General features: G+C 41.9%; 1 protein-coding gene across 1 annotated transcript in view; it reads left to right on the top strand.

Moving 5' to 3' along the window:
• kcnh8 (potassium voltage-gated channel, subfamily H (eag-related), member 8) overlaps positions 1–14,307 on the top strand; it is a gene marked incomplete at both ends in the record, with an annotated part of 118,122 nt that overhangs the window by 56,441 nt on the left and 47,374 nt on the right. The window contains 3 exons of the mRNA XM_080735539.1: positions 2,826–2,944; positions 7,601–7,835; positions 8,830–8,987. Coding sequence (XP_080591665.1) covers positions 2,826–2,944; positions 7,601–7,835; positions 8,830–8,987 — 512 coding nt within the window. The remainder of the gene's footprint in view (positions 1–2,825; positions 2,945–7,600; positions 7,836–8,829; positions 8,988–14,307) is intronic.

The following is a 14,307-nucleotide window of genomic DNA, read 5'->3' as shown; positions in this document are numbered from 1 at the left end:
CGCGCAGTGGTGGAAAGTAACTAAGTAGATTTACTTATGTGCTGTACTTTTGTGCTGTACTTAAGTACAATTTTGAGGTATTTGTACTTAATTTGCTTGAGTATTTCCCATTTCCAATACTTTCACTTCTACTTCACTACATCTCGGATCCAAATGTTGTACTTTTGCCTCAGTACAATTATTTGAAAACTTTAGTTACTAGTTACTTTGCGGATATAAATTATAATATTATAAAACATATATGAACCACTTTAGCCCTATTTTATTCCTAAGGCTATTTGAAAATAGCCAATCAACGATGCGACACGTTGTGAGCTTGTAGATGTTCTATTTTCAAACATTTTGTACTTTTACTTTTGGTATATTTTGATGCCAACACTTTCATACTTTTACTCATACTACATTATGAATTCCGGACTTTTACTTGTAACAGAGTATTCTATATTGCAGTATTGATACTTTCACTTAAGTAAAGTATGTGAGTACTTTTTCCACCACTGCACGCGCACATACACAAGCATGAACGTAGAAACAGAGACACAGAAACATAGGCATATGGAGACACGGATGCGTACAGTATGCACGCATACAAGCGTGCGTGCATGCACACGCAGAATAAGCATAGTACAGTACACGCACATGTGCACGAGCATGCACATACACACTTTAGCAGTTATTGTCAGTGTTGGGAAGTAGTGAATTGCATGTAATTCGCGAATTTCAACAAATATTTGCATATTTGTATGAGTAGATTAATTACTTTTATGGGTCATTTTGTGTGTAGTTTTGGGCCATAACAAAATTATAACTTCTCTACTGTAATTGAACTGAACTTCCTATGAGTAATCCTGCTTGGTGCAATTCATGCACATGGACTCTGGGTTGTTGTGTTCTAGGTTTATGGCTGATATAGAGATTGCATACGAAACCAAAGATGACAGTCCTTGCACTTTCCCATGAATAGTTTGGTATTTTATTGTTTTGGTTTCGACCTGTAAACAAGCGGGACAGTTATTGCAATGGGAATAACTTTTTATGTAGGCATAGACATGTTAGGCCTACTTGGGGACTGGGGAGTTGGCAAGGTTGGTAGAAGTGAGAGGGTCAAAATTGTATTTCACAAAGCAGGATTAGCAACCCTAACAGCACAGCGATGCATTTGCGACCTCTGTAAAAATGTAGGCGCTATGTAGCATTGGGAGCGTTTGCTCATTGAGAAGATGCATTTGCGACGTTGCTTGCCAATTTAGCTCCTCGCTCGCGCAGCGACGTCACAAATGCATCTTCCCAATGAGCAAACGCTCCCGACGCTACATTGTTACAGAGGGAGAGTTGGCATTGGCGTTATGTCGCTGTGCTGTCTGGTAAGTTAGCCAGATAATCGTGAAAAATATTACGTGTCCTTTATAAATAGTGACAAATCATGTCCACCTTCCAATCTATATCCAGTCAAAAAAACTATAAAAAAAGAAAATAAATCTGTAAACGTAAGTACTTTAGTGTTTCAGTGTTTCTCAAACTTTTTTCTGCATGGGCACACTTTTCATGTCCCAAGAATCCATGGGCACACAAACATAATACGGGGGTGTAAATATCGTCACTGTCGGGAAGAAACCTTGTATCTCCAAGTTTCAAATTTGTACGTTTCTTCGCAAAGTAAAGCCCTGCTTCATTATACAAGGCTGTCGCACAACAGTAGTGAAAACAGCAGATCTACAAGCACACAACGCCTCGCACCGCGAGGCGTTGTGTGCTTGTAGATCGGCTGTTTTCACTAGTTTAAATCATTTTTAAAATGATAAATACAATGCTGGCTTTCAAGCAGTTTCAAGGGGCACACTTGACCCTTCTCAGGGGCACACCAAAGGTCCCCAGGCACAGTGGTTGAGAAACAGTGCTTTAGTTAACCATCCTCGATTTCCTCCTGAGGTAACTTTGCAGCAGTTCAACTTTTTCTAGTGTGAAATAATTGGTAGCTTGCAATGCTATCGGCCTATATGCTTTCAAAGTAGCATTCCCTCCAACACTGGTTATCGCATTGTGCAGCTTTAATATCACTGGGATATTCCCCTGGAGCCAAGTCTCTCCTATGGGTCCACTGCAGTGAGAATGGAGCTGTGCACCCCAGCAGCAACACACTGCCATCTCCCATTACCCTGCTCCTCTATCTGGAGACCATCACTACTCTACAGTACTATGTTTTATCAACCCCAATGAACTGGAAACACACACACACACACACACACACACACACACACACACACACACACACACACACACACACACACACACACACACACACACACACACACACACACAAATGGACTCCAGCAGTTCGCCGTGATGAGAAATACCCAAACAACATATCCATCCCCATCAGATGGACAATTGTTCATTTTGTATTGTTGGGGACATGGTGTTCACACGGCGAGACATTATCAACCAGAAGTTATGGATAAATAATATGCAGACGCATTTTCTTTGACATTTGCAATAACACAAAAAAAGGAAAAATCCAGGTTATTTTCTTTGCTTTTGCATTTATGAGAAATTGCACTTTTTCAATCTGTTCTTTTTTATTTATTTATGTATTGCCTTTTGGGACAGTGTATTACATATTGCAGAAGAAATGCAATGGCAGATTTATTATTTTGATGCCATCCTTGATGCCATCCAAGGGAATAGTGTATTGTAGGGTGACTTCGCCATAATCATGATGTAATGTGTGTGTGTGTGTGTGTGTGTGTGTGTGTGCGTGTGCGTGTGCGTGTGCGTGTGCGTGTGCTTGCGTGTGCTTGCGTGTGTGCGCGCGCGTGTGTGTTCAGAGCGCCGGCGGGTGAAGACGGGTTCTCCTTTCAGCTCGTTACGGGGCAGTACAGTTCTGTACCACATCTCTGGTCACCTCCAAGGCAGAAAGAGGAAGAGCAAGCTTAAACTCAACAAGGTACTGTACCACCTGACTCCTGCAGCACACTGTACCAACAATGCCCTTGTTTACAGTATGTGGTCCTTATGAATAATTCCTGTTTTAAATGAATAGTTCACCCCCATAATGACCTTTTTTCTAATGATTATTCAATTCAATTCAATTCAATTCAAGGGGCTTTATTGGCATGAGAAAACATACGTTTACATTGCCAAAGCAGAAGTGTACACACAATACAATACAATACAATACAATCAGAACAGAATATATACAGGTGAAAACAGTTTTCATGCATCACGGTAACGTGCAGGCAGAGCAGTGATATATACAATGGTTTTTAAGGTGGTTGGGTTCCATTTGATATCCTTCTCTTATCACAGCAGCTCACAAATCTTGCTGCTGTGTTTGCACATTGTTTTACTTCCCCCAGCAGGTATGGGAGTTTTTCGTCATTGGTCATGTTTTGAAACTCTCCTTGGGTGGTTATGATCTGTGGGAAGTATGTGTCTCTGATGTCTTGGTACAGCGGACAGGTGGTTAGAAAGTGTAGCTCAGTTTCCACTTCATTTTGTGTGCAGTGGGTGCAAAGTCTGTTTTCTCTAGGGAGCCGGGTATGCCTGTGACGTCCTTTCTCGATTGCAAGACTGTGCTCACTGAGTCTGTACCTAGTCAAGATTTTTCTTTGTTTTGGGTCGGCCACCTTGCTCAGGTATTCTGCCATGGTGTATTCTCTGTTTAGGGCCAAATAGCATTCTAGTTTGCTCTGCTTTTGGGTTGCTTCTCTCCAATGTGTCAGGTAGCTTTCTTTCTGCTGTTTTATAATTTGGTTTAGTCCGGTGAATTGTCTGTCTGGTGGCTCTGCTTGTGTTTGTGTACAGAGTTCCCGGACCAGTTGGCTGAGGGGGCATCTCTCTAGGGTTTCTCTGTGTGTGAGTGCCTTGTTATGAAGTGCATCTGGGTCACTTTCTTTTAAGTGGTTATAAAATTTGAATGCTCTCTTTTTTATTTTGATTATGAGAGGGTATCGTCCTAATTCTGCCCTGCATGCATTATTTGGTTATTCACCCCATGCAGACTTGAATTCAGTCTCATTCATTTGTTAGTTTTTGTCGCATTCCTAAGCCAATAAATGGAGCAAGCGGTGTTAGTTTATGCAGGACACAGGAGTCGTCCCGCCCAGCTGTAGTCAGCTGTCAGTCAGCTCTGTTCTCATTCCTCATTCTCATACCTGCTGGTCATTACGTCACATGACTGCCATACTCCAATCAAAGCTCTCAATCAGTAGGGAAGGCTCCTTTAAATACGGCTGTTACGGCTATTGCTTTCTCTACCTATGCTTAGTTTCCGAAGCTTCAGAATCATTCGCTGCTAGCTATGTTGTTAAGCTCAAATACTGTGATTTTGACTAAGTTATATGTCAATGTTGTTAAGCTCAAATACTGTGATTTTGACTAAGTTACATGTCAATGCATTACTATTGTTCTGCTATTGTATCCCTATGGTGGGTATTGCTTAGCTTTACTGATTTTGCTTAGCATGCTCCAAAAGCATGCACAAAATTCAGGGAACATCTCCGAACGCGGAGCCCATTAACGCCAAGATTATCTGTATTCCATTTATGCAATAAATGGTTAAAACCTGACTAAACTTGAGGAGACTCAAATTAAATTCGTTTTCTGCGTCAGATTATACTATTCTGGATTGCTCAAGTGTTAAAATGATATGCTATTAATGTCTTTAGAGTGATGGTTCAGAAAGAAAAAGGTCAGGCTCAAACCTTGCACCAGTAGACAGATAATCCCCTCCAGGAAGATTTGTTGCAGTCCGCTTCATCGTGACTTCAAAATGATCATTAATATACAGTAGGTATTGTTATATTTAGCCACGACAAGGACAGAATGTACCGTCTCGTCATCACCAGGTGGGTTATTATTGGTGAAGAGGTTGGGATGGGGCTTAAACTCCACATAATTAAAGTCATAATGTCACAACAGGAGCTGTCAATGATCATTTTAGACAAGAAAAGAATGTGGGTGTCCCCTTAAATCTTCTAATCAATCAAATTAATGACTTACCACCTGCAATTATATTAGTGAGCCTGTTAGATGGATGCTGTGTTTTACCAGCAAGTGTTCTATTGGTCCTGCAGGTTAGAACATCGACTGTACTGTAATAATGGGGTTGAAATGTGTTTATTTTTTTTAAACCACATGAAACCTAGCTTCCCTATTCTGGGGTGAACAGTCTGTGAAATTAGAAGATCTACAAGCTTGTCGTGATGCATTGCAAGGTTGTAGATCCACTATTGTCGGCGAAGAGATTTAGTGTCTAGGGAAAAATTAGGGGGCCTAGAGTACCCTGGTCAACTACTGTAAGTATATAGGGTTTAATTATTAACCAAGTAAGACCTGAAACAGATTCTACAAATGTCTCTACATCTTAATATGTTTTCTGAAGAAAACCTACAGCATGTTGTATATCAGTGTCTCAGACTTTCTCATGTCAAGGACCCCCAAAAGTATTTGGCCGTGGGCCCCCATCTCAAAATATTTTTTTCCAGCGACCCCCCAGAAGCAAAGACTTGAGTTAAAGATGTTCACTTAAAAAAAAAATATATATATATATATATATATATATATATATATATATATATTGAAAGATTAGCAAAAAGGAAATCACTATTTAGGCTACAATAATGGTTAAAGTGACCAAAATCTAAAAGACCTTCCTGGTCTTAATGGGTTTAATGAAGCACAGAGCAACTGTGTTCTTGTGCACTGGGTCTGCAATTTATGTTTGAATTAGTTCATGTACTGATTATACTGTCAGCAGTTGACATGGCTGCCATGTATGCTTTCTACTGCATTACAATTAGCAGGAGCACTCCTGTTGTTGTTAAAGCTCAAGTACTGTATGATAGTAAATAGAGGGGTTTTCAACCCACTTTTATCCACAGTTACCACTTGGGTCATTCAAGTGCACTCAACTCGTTTTTGTTTTCCTCCAATTAGTACTTACTCACCTCATAATTATGGCTAATTTATACTTGGTTGCGTGACGGTGTTGTGCAACCAAGTCTATAACGGGCTTTACTCTATTTCTCAAAGCAGCATGACACTGTAAGCATCGTAGCCATGGTAACAGCTAGATGTTTCACCAATGTTAATTTCATGGTATTGAAAACATTTTTGAAAAGCTGTTTCTGGTATGAGGCCAGTTTGAATGAATGGTTTGGGAAAGAAGCTACAGTAGTAGAACTCCCCATATAGTTTATCCTTTCATCAGTTTTGTCCAAAAAGTCTAAGCTTTTCAACAAATACCGTAAGTTGGGGAAGAAGAATTAAAAAATAAAATCAACGCTGGAGGCATAATTTGTTTTTAGTTTTTTTTACAAATCTCACATTTTTAGCAGATGATAGAAAAGAACAGACTAAATCAAGAGTGACATGAAAATACACTTTTTTTTACATTAGGCTAATCAATAATTAACAATATTGGTATTAAGAGTAAACAAGAAACTAAAAAAACTAAATACAAAAAACAAAACAAAAAACTAAGCAAAATTCACACTCACACATTCTCACATTCAACCAGGACGAGGAACAGGGTAAATGGTGGAGGCATTTCAGTATGATTTTCACATACACACACACACACACACACACACACACACACACACACACACACACACACACACACACACACACACACACACACACACACACACACACACACACACACACACACATTTTATGTCCACATAAGAGATACAATATAAGGACACAAATATTTACAAGGTGCTGTAAAAATGTACTCTACAGTCAGCAAATCTTGGACAATTACCCAAACACCCCTCAGGGGTACAAGTATTTGGCACATATTTGGCGGCTACCAATAATAGAAGAGATTGCACAGAATTTTGCAAGCCATTTGGCTGCTTTCTTTTGGCATCCCAAGTTGTTGGAAGCCTCTTACAACCAATATGTACATGTCTAGACCTAGGCTGCAATTGACTTCATTGACGACGACAACATCTGGTGTGATATAGCAGAGAGATGGGCAAAGACTTCAGGATTATCAGTACAGTTGAAGCTCAGTTGAAACGGTTTGCAGACGGTTTGACACAGGAATGTTTGTACATTCTCACTGACGGTGTAAAATGTTTGGATATGTCCTCTGTTATAAGAGCTCAACTGTTGTGTCGTCTGTCTAACATACTGTATGGTTTCTGTAACAAGAGCCCTGCGATGCGCTGCAGAGACACACTAAAAAGAAGGGGAAAAAAAGACAGTTTGAAAATACATATCGTCGTTGTCGGGTGGAAACCTTGTATGTCCAAAACCGTTCGTTTTGTATTTATCATTTATCATCTAAAAAATATACTAAACTAGTGAAAACAGCCGATCTACAAGCACACAACGCCTCGCATCGCGAGGCGTTGTGTGCTTGTAGATCTGCTGTTTTCACTAGTTTTGTGCAACGGTCTTGTATGATGAAGCAGGGCTTTGCTTTACCAAAAAACGTACACATTTGAAATTGGGGATACAAGGTTTCTGCCCGACAGTGAAGATATTTTTCGCGTGTAAATCAGTGGAAGGTATGTATCCTGTATGTCAGGCGATGTATCCCAACATGACAACCCCTACCCTGTCTTTTCACCCTCTTCTCGTCTAGAATGTGTTCGGGGATCTCCCCGCTCTGCCAGAGTATAAGGTGGCAGATGCCAAGAAGTCCAAATTCATCTTGCTTCACTTCAGCACGTTCAAGGCCGGCTGGGATTGGCTCATCCTGCTGGCCACGTTCTACGTTGCCGTGACGGTGCCCTACAACGTGTGCTTCATCGGCGACGACGACCTGACCCGCAGCACCACCGTCAGCGACATTGCTGTGGAGATATTGTTCATTATAGGTTGGTTTTATGATGAGGACTGTATATTGTGTGTGTGTGTGCGTGTGTGCGTGCGTGCGTGCGTGCGTGCGTGCGTGCGTGCGTGCGTGCGTGCGTGTTTGCCTCGTGTAGCCAGACGAATCTGCCATTGCAAAGAAAAGTTGCCCGTGGCAGATTAGGTCTGGCCCCGCTCAGTTATTCAAATATTTCACTGCTCATAAGTCGTGAGGAACCAACCAGGGGCCCAGTAAGCAAATGTAAGGCGAGCTTTAGGTCATGAGAAACCAACCAGGGCCCAGTATGCAGGGCAGGCATATCACCTTTGCGCTACTCTGATAGGTTGTAGGTCTAACCAATAGAGTCTGTTCAAATATTTTTGTAACCGCCCCTTGGAAGAAGAAAAAAAAAAAGAACACAGAGAAGAACCAGACTAATATCCACGTAGTGATATTGTCTGGCTATGCGAGGCTATGTGTGTGTGCGTGAACGCACGTGTGTGCCTACGTGTGTGTGAGGGAGAAAGCTTGCTCTCTCACTGTATGCTTTGTTTTGTGGGATCTCTAGCCTCGGCAGGCACATGCACACATAGACATCAATGGGGGCTTAAGCGCCCTCTCCAGACCATGAATGCAGTTTTTACTATGGTGAAAGAAATGCAAATGTCCCCCTTTCCATGCCATACCTGAAGGCAGCAATCAAGAGAATTGCCTTATCCAAGCTCTCTCGAACTTGAATGCATCTTATGTTGAAATAATTGTGTAGAAATCCATGCTGTACGGCACGTTGCCTTTTTATGCTTAGTTTAGTGTGGTATCAAGTAGTGAAAATATCCGACGTCTGCTATTTTCAATGTTTTCACCAAAAAGGCCCTTTTAGAAATTTCAGCCCCAGCTGCCTCTCTAACATTCTCTTCAAGTCCCTGAGCCTCGGCATTAAAAATGCAAACCTTTTCCAACTCGTGTCTGTCTCTCTGTCCATCCTGTCTCTCTGTGCTCCTCTCTGTCCATCCTGGCAGACATCATCTTCAGTTTCCGCACCACGTATGTCAGCAAGTCTGGCCAAGTCATCTTTGAAGCCAGGCTCATCTGCATCCACTACATGACCACCTGGTTCATCATTGACCTGGTGGCTGCACTGCCTTTTGACCTCCTGTACGCCTTCAAAGTCAGCGTGGTAAGTAGTGGGCAGTGGTGGAAAGTAACTTAAAGTACATTTTAAATACTGTACTTAAGGACAATGTTGAGGTATTTCTTGTATTTCCAATTTCCAATACTTTTACTTCTACTCCTCTACATCTCGGATCCAAATATTGTACTTTTACTACACTACTTTGCAGATATAAATTATAATATTATAAAACATACATTAACAACTTTAGTCCTATTTTATACCTAGGCTATTTCTTTGAAAATAGCTGATCTACAAGCTCACAACGTGTCACGATGTGACGCGTTGTGAGCTTGTAGATCTGCTGTTTTCAAACATTTTGCACTTTTACTTTTGGTACTTTAAGTCGATTTTGATACCAACACTTTCATACTTTTACTCAAGTACCTCCATCATCTGACATTTCGTAAGAATGATAAGATGGTTTGCATAGATTGCTTCCAGCATGGCTCAAGCGGCGCTTTGATTCCCTGCCTATTGATTTCATATAGCCTACAGAACAATCTAAGTGTAACTATTTCCCTGTTCTGCTGGAGTCCAATGCACAGGGCCAAGAATAGTGGTCGTACAGAAAGGAGAAATAGGCATTTAGATTAACTTCTTTCTCTTGTCTGTAATTATACAACCCAATGGAAGCATTATACTGAAGAAAAAATATTCGACTGCTTCACTTGGTCAAGAACAATTAGTGTTGGGGTACTCAAGTGGTGCAGGGGTCCCTAACCCTAACCCTAACATTTGTGCAAAACTCCACAGAAACTAGGTGTGTGAACCTCAAGGGTGTTTGGCCTTGTGTTCGAACCAGGGCAGGAATTTAATGGAGGCCATGAAGGCAATGGCCTCAGTTTGGCCTTGAGCCCCTCAAACCAATGGCATGACCTGAGGCCACAGTGGCCTTAATGCCCCAGCTGACTGTAACACTTTCTCCTCTTTCCTCCTTCTTGTCAATATGTAGACACCGGTGTCTCTTTCTTGTCAATATGTTGACGCCAGTGTCTTTTTCTAGTCAATATGTAGACACCAGTGTTTTTTTCTTGTCAATATGTACACACCAGTGTTTTTTTGTTGAGATTCTGAAATCTTAACTCCCCCGAGTCCCGTTCTTTAAACCAATCCAGTGACTTTGATTTATGCAGGGCTGAGCATGGATCAGATTGTAAATACCATCATTTATCTATTTCACTGCAGATTAGGTTATCATCCCTAACCCTTAAAGACCCAGTGAAATGAAAAATAAGTTTGTCTCACTTTTAGAGCTTATCCATGGTAATCATATGGGCATTCCTAACACTAGATGCCAAAAAAATAGAAAATAAACGATTTTTGTGTATATTTATATCAAAGGTCCCTAAATAGGCCATTCTTAATTACTTCCTGTGAACATAAATTCAAAAGTGACATTCACCTGTTTGTTTCCCATTGCTGGCTCCCATTACTCTCATTACTCAGATTTTAAATCCCATCGCCTGAAGGGCTGGTCCCCTCGGATTGGTTCAGAAACACACAGCCTTCCTTTTCAAACTGAAACTTCAAAATAAAATACCCAAAATAGTCATTTCATTGGGTCTTTAAATTCAACAAATTCTATAGTTATTTAGAATAGAACAAGTTCCCGCTGAGTGGCTGCCCTGATTGTCCTGAAGTGTGAGGGGTTCAAAGATCCAATCTTAAACCTCCCGCTCTGCTCACTGTCGGTTGGGGTGTTATTACAGTATGTCGATTATCAACAACGTATCTGAATTATTAAGGCACTACTGTCTGGGACAGCGAGATTGGAGCAAGACCGAGATAGACAGGTCTACAAGGAGACAGATGTTCAGTGAAAACAACCTGTTATGGGCCAGAACGTGTCTTCTCAGTCATATCACCGTTCGTCCTTTACCAGCTCAGCCAGCCAAGATAATCTTAATACAATGCTGTGTAGTGTATGATGCCGACTATTTTAAAACTGTGTAGTGTGAGCATGTTTATTATTGTTTATTATTGCACGGCTTGTTTGAATGCTTGATTCTGATTGGTCAATCGCTGAAATCAGAGGTCTGATATTTCTGGATAACAGACCGCTCCCCTCTATAACAGACCGCTCCCCTCTATAACAGACCACTGCCTAATCAAAGGCTCAGAGCACCTGCTGCCCTCAGGCAGCACTGCGTGAATCCTGTGCCCTAACCAACATGTCAGCCATGTAAACAAACACACAGCGACATTTACAACTAAACGTTGCTCTCAAAAATGTTTTTGAAAACATTTGAAGCGAGAAATACACAATGCAGTAACCAAATATGGATTCTATTTGATCAACACTTCCTTGTTCACTTCCTTGAGGTGACGTTGCGCTCTGCGGATGGCCACTCTCGGCTAGTGCAACACTTTCACTATTCTGTAAGCTAGAAATATTAATTTATTTAGTAAGTAACTGTGCAATAAGCGGGATAACATCTCGACTCAGTGGTCATTGTCGAGTGATAGGAGCCCTTCAGGTTGATATGCCACCTCCACGTCGGTGGCATATTAACCTGTCGGGCTCCTATGCGATAACGTCTTGCTGCTTGGTCATTATGGCTTATATGGACACGACAGGCTGATAATTCCCTGAGGCGCCAGCACTTATTACCCGGCTAATACATAAAATTTATAATTTGACAAAACAAAGTATTTCCTTGTTTACAGACGGCTGAAACCCCACAGCATAACACGGTCGTCTAGGAAAACAAGGAAGTGCTGATCAAATATAATCCATTTTCTGTTACTGCGTCGTCTATTTCTCGACTCAAATGTTTTTAAAAACATTCTCCAGAGCAGCATTTAGTTGTAAATGACGCTGTGTGTTTGTTTACATGGCAGACATGTTGGATACGGCACTAAATTCACGCAGTGCAGCATGAATACAGCAGGTGCTCTGAGCCGTTGATTAGGCAGCGGTGAATTATAGAGCGGAGCGGTCATTATTCACCTATAATTCACCGCTGATTTCAGCGCTCGACCAATCAGAATCAAGCATCCAAACAAGCCGGGTAATAACACTCGATAATGACCGCTGAGCGATATGGTATCCCTTACCTATACGATTATAGAGAAGTGAATGTTATAAGATTATCCTTATGTGTGTGATGCAACCAGATTTGAAAATCATGTAAGCAATCTACCCCGAGTGAGAGGACATTATGCTCTGATAATGTCCTGTGTTAGGGTGTTATCGGACGAGGCGAAGCCGAGTCCGATAACACCCTAACACAGGACATTATCAGAGCATAATGTCCGACCCCGAGTGGTAAATAGCTTTTCTACCACTTTTTCCCTTATACATGAAAGAAAACACATAGTTGTAACTTGCAAGGATCTTAAGTTACAATCATTATTGCCTATAAAACTTCCGCGAGACAGCAGATAGTTCCACCAACAACATCTTCTACTCACCAACAGATGGCGCCAACTCCATACTAATCCATGCGTCTAGCTTACAGCTAAGCTAACGTCAGTTAGAAGTACCGTTCCGGCCGTAAATAGAGGCTGTTCGCTTCCAGAAAGGCATAGGTTCAGAGAAAAGGGGCTTTAAAGTTGGCGGATTGCATTGGATCCAAATAAATCGGCGACTATAGCATGCACGTTAGTGAACATAGGACCGTTGCCACGGTCATTTGTTGGTTGGGGGAAAGGTGTTCCGACTACCTCCTGAAGTCCCCGGATGTACACTGAGGCTCATTGATCTCGGACAAGTCCTGACACAACTTTGCGGCAGTAGTTCTCTCATAACCTCCGGAATTTAGCCAATCAGAATCCAGTATTTGAACACGTGACTCGAAAAAGTGGTAGAATTAGGATTTAAAGTGCTGTAGTGTGCGACCAGCTTTAGTAATAAAATCCAGTACTAACTATACCGTTGGGAGGTTCTAATTGGTTCCTCTTCAAGGATGAAGGTTTGTTTTTTCTGGCCTCTAATTGGGAGAAAAACACTGAGTAGGAAGTTTTTTGGACGGTTGCCGTTTTTAATGTAAATCACTGCAAAATCAAAACCAATGGGGTTCAATCCGAATCCAATTATACTGGACGAATGCACACGCAATACACCATTATGCCATAATGAGAGGACGCACACGCACACACACACACACACACACACACACACACACACACACACACACACACACACACACACACACACACACACACACGCACGCGCACACACACACACGCACGCACGCACATACACACACACACGCGAGCACACGCACGCACAGTTCAACAGAGGTCATTGTGTGTGCGGTAAAATCCGGAGTGTTCATTGAGAGATCAATTGAAACTCACTGGTGATTCCACTGGGGGCTCATTTAAACGTGGTGGTCGGCATTACAGAGAATAAGAGAAATACATAGGACAGGCAGAAAAAGAAATAAGAAAGCACAAACAAAACGGTAAAAGGAAGATATTAAAACAAAGAGCTAGAGAGAGAGACAGAGGGAGATGGAGAGAGGGAGAGAGGGAGAGAGAGAGAGAGGGAGTGATTATGAAGACCTGTCTGATAAAACAGGATGTATTTGGGGGAAAGGCTGTGAAAAAAAAACTATAAATGTGTAATGGTTGGGGGGGGGGGGGGGTCACTGGGGTGAATTGCTTCATCGCAGTCCCTTATTAATGGAAATACCAAGTCCTCCCGTGTGGCCCAGGGCTTTGGGTGCACGCCACGGGCAGCTGGCCGTGAGCTCACGGCCGCCATGGGAGCCCTCCAGCAGCCAGTAATTGCGTGGTGTTAGGAGCCATGCCCCTCTCTTAAGGGCTGTGGCTTCATGCACCACTCGCCTCTCGCTGAAGTGACAGGGCCGCCACGGCATTTGTCTGTACCTGTTCCTCTTTCTGTCTGTGTCCAAACTCACGCACTATATAGTGCACTGCATATAGTGATCAATGATTGCTCTGTTTTCTTTTTGCGTTGTCTGTTGAGATTGGCACATTTTCTGGGGAAACACGTCACACGTGTCTTCTTCTTCTTTTTTAGTTTTTTACTCTCAAAAAAGTGCCTGCAATGTAATGCATTTGAAACTACTTTGCAGTGCACATCATGGGGTGATCACTGCTTGCCTCCTGTGAATTATTTTATCTTTATTTTTTGTTTATTTTATTTTTTATTTTGTTGCTGAGTGAGGTCAGCAGACAAAGTGACGTGGGTGAAATCTGCCAATCTCAATAGGCACTAACGGTATAGTGATCATTGTGCAGTGCTCTACAATGCATGGTGCAAATGTTACCTTCACCTCCATGTCCATTTATTGGTTGCCCACCTGCCTCTGTCACCAGGCTGGCAATGGAAAAAGATAAGTCCTTTTCCTTG

Source organism: Nannobrachium achirus, assembly GCF_963921795.1.
Source record: "Nannobrachium achirus genome assembly, chromosome: 10".
Classification (NCBI taxonomy): domain Eukaryota; kingdom Metazoa; phylum Chordata; class Actinopteri; order Myctophiformes; family Myctophidae; genus Nannobrachium; species Nannobrachium achirus.
Note: the sequence above shows the minus strand (reverse complement) of the source record. Positions and strands in the feature narration are given on the sequence as shown.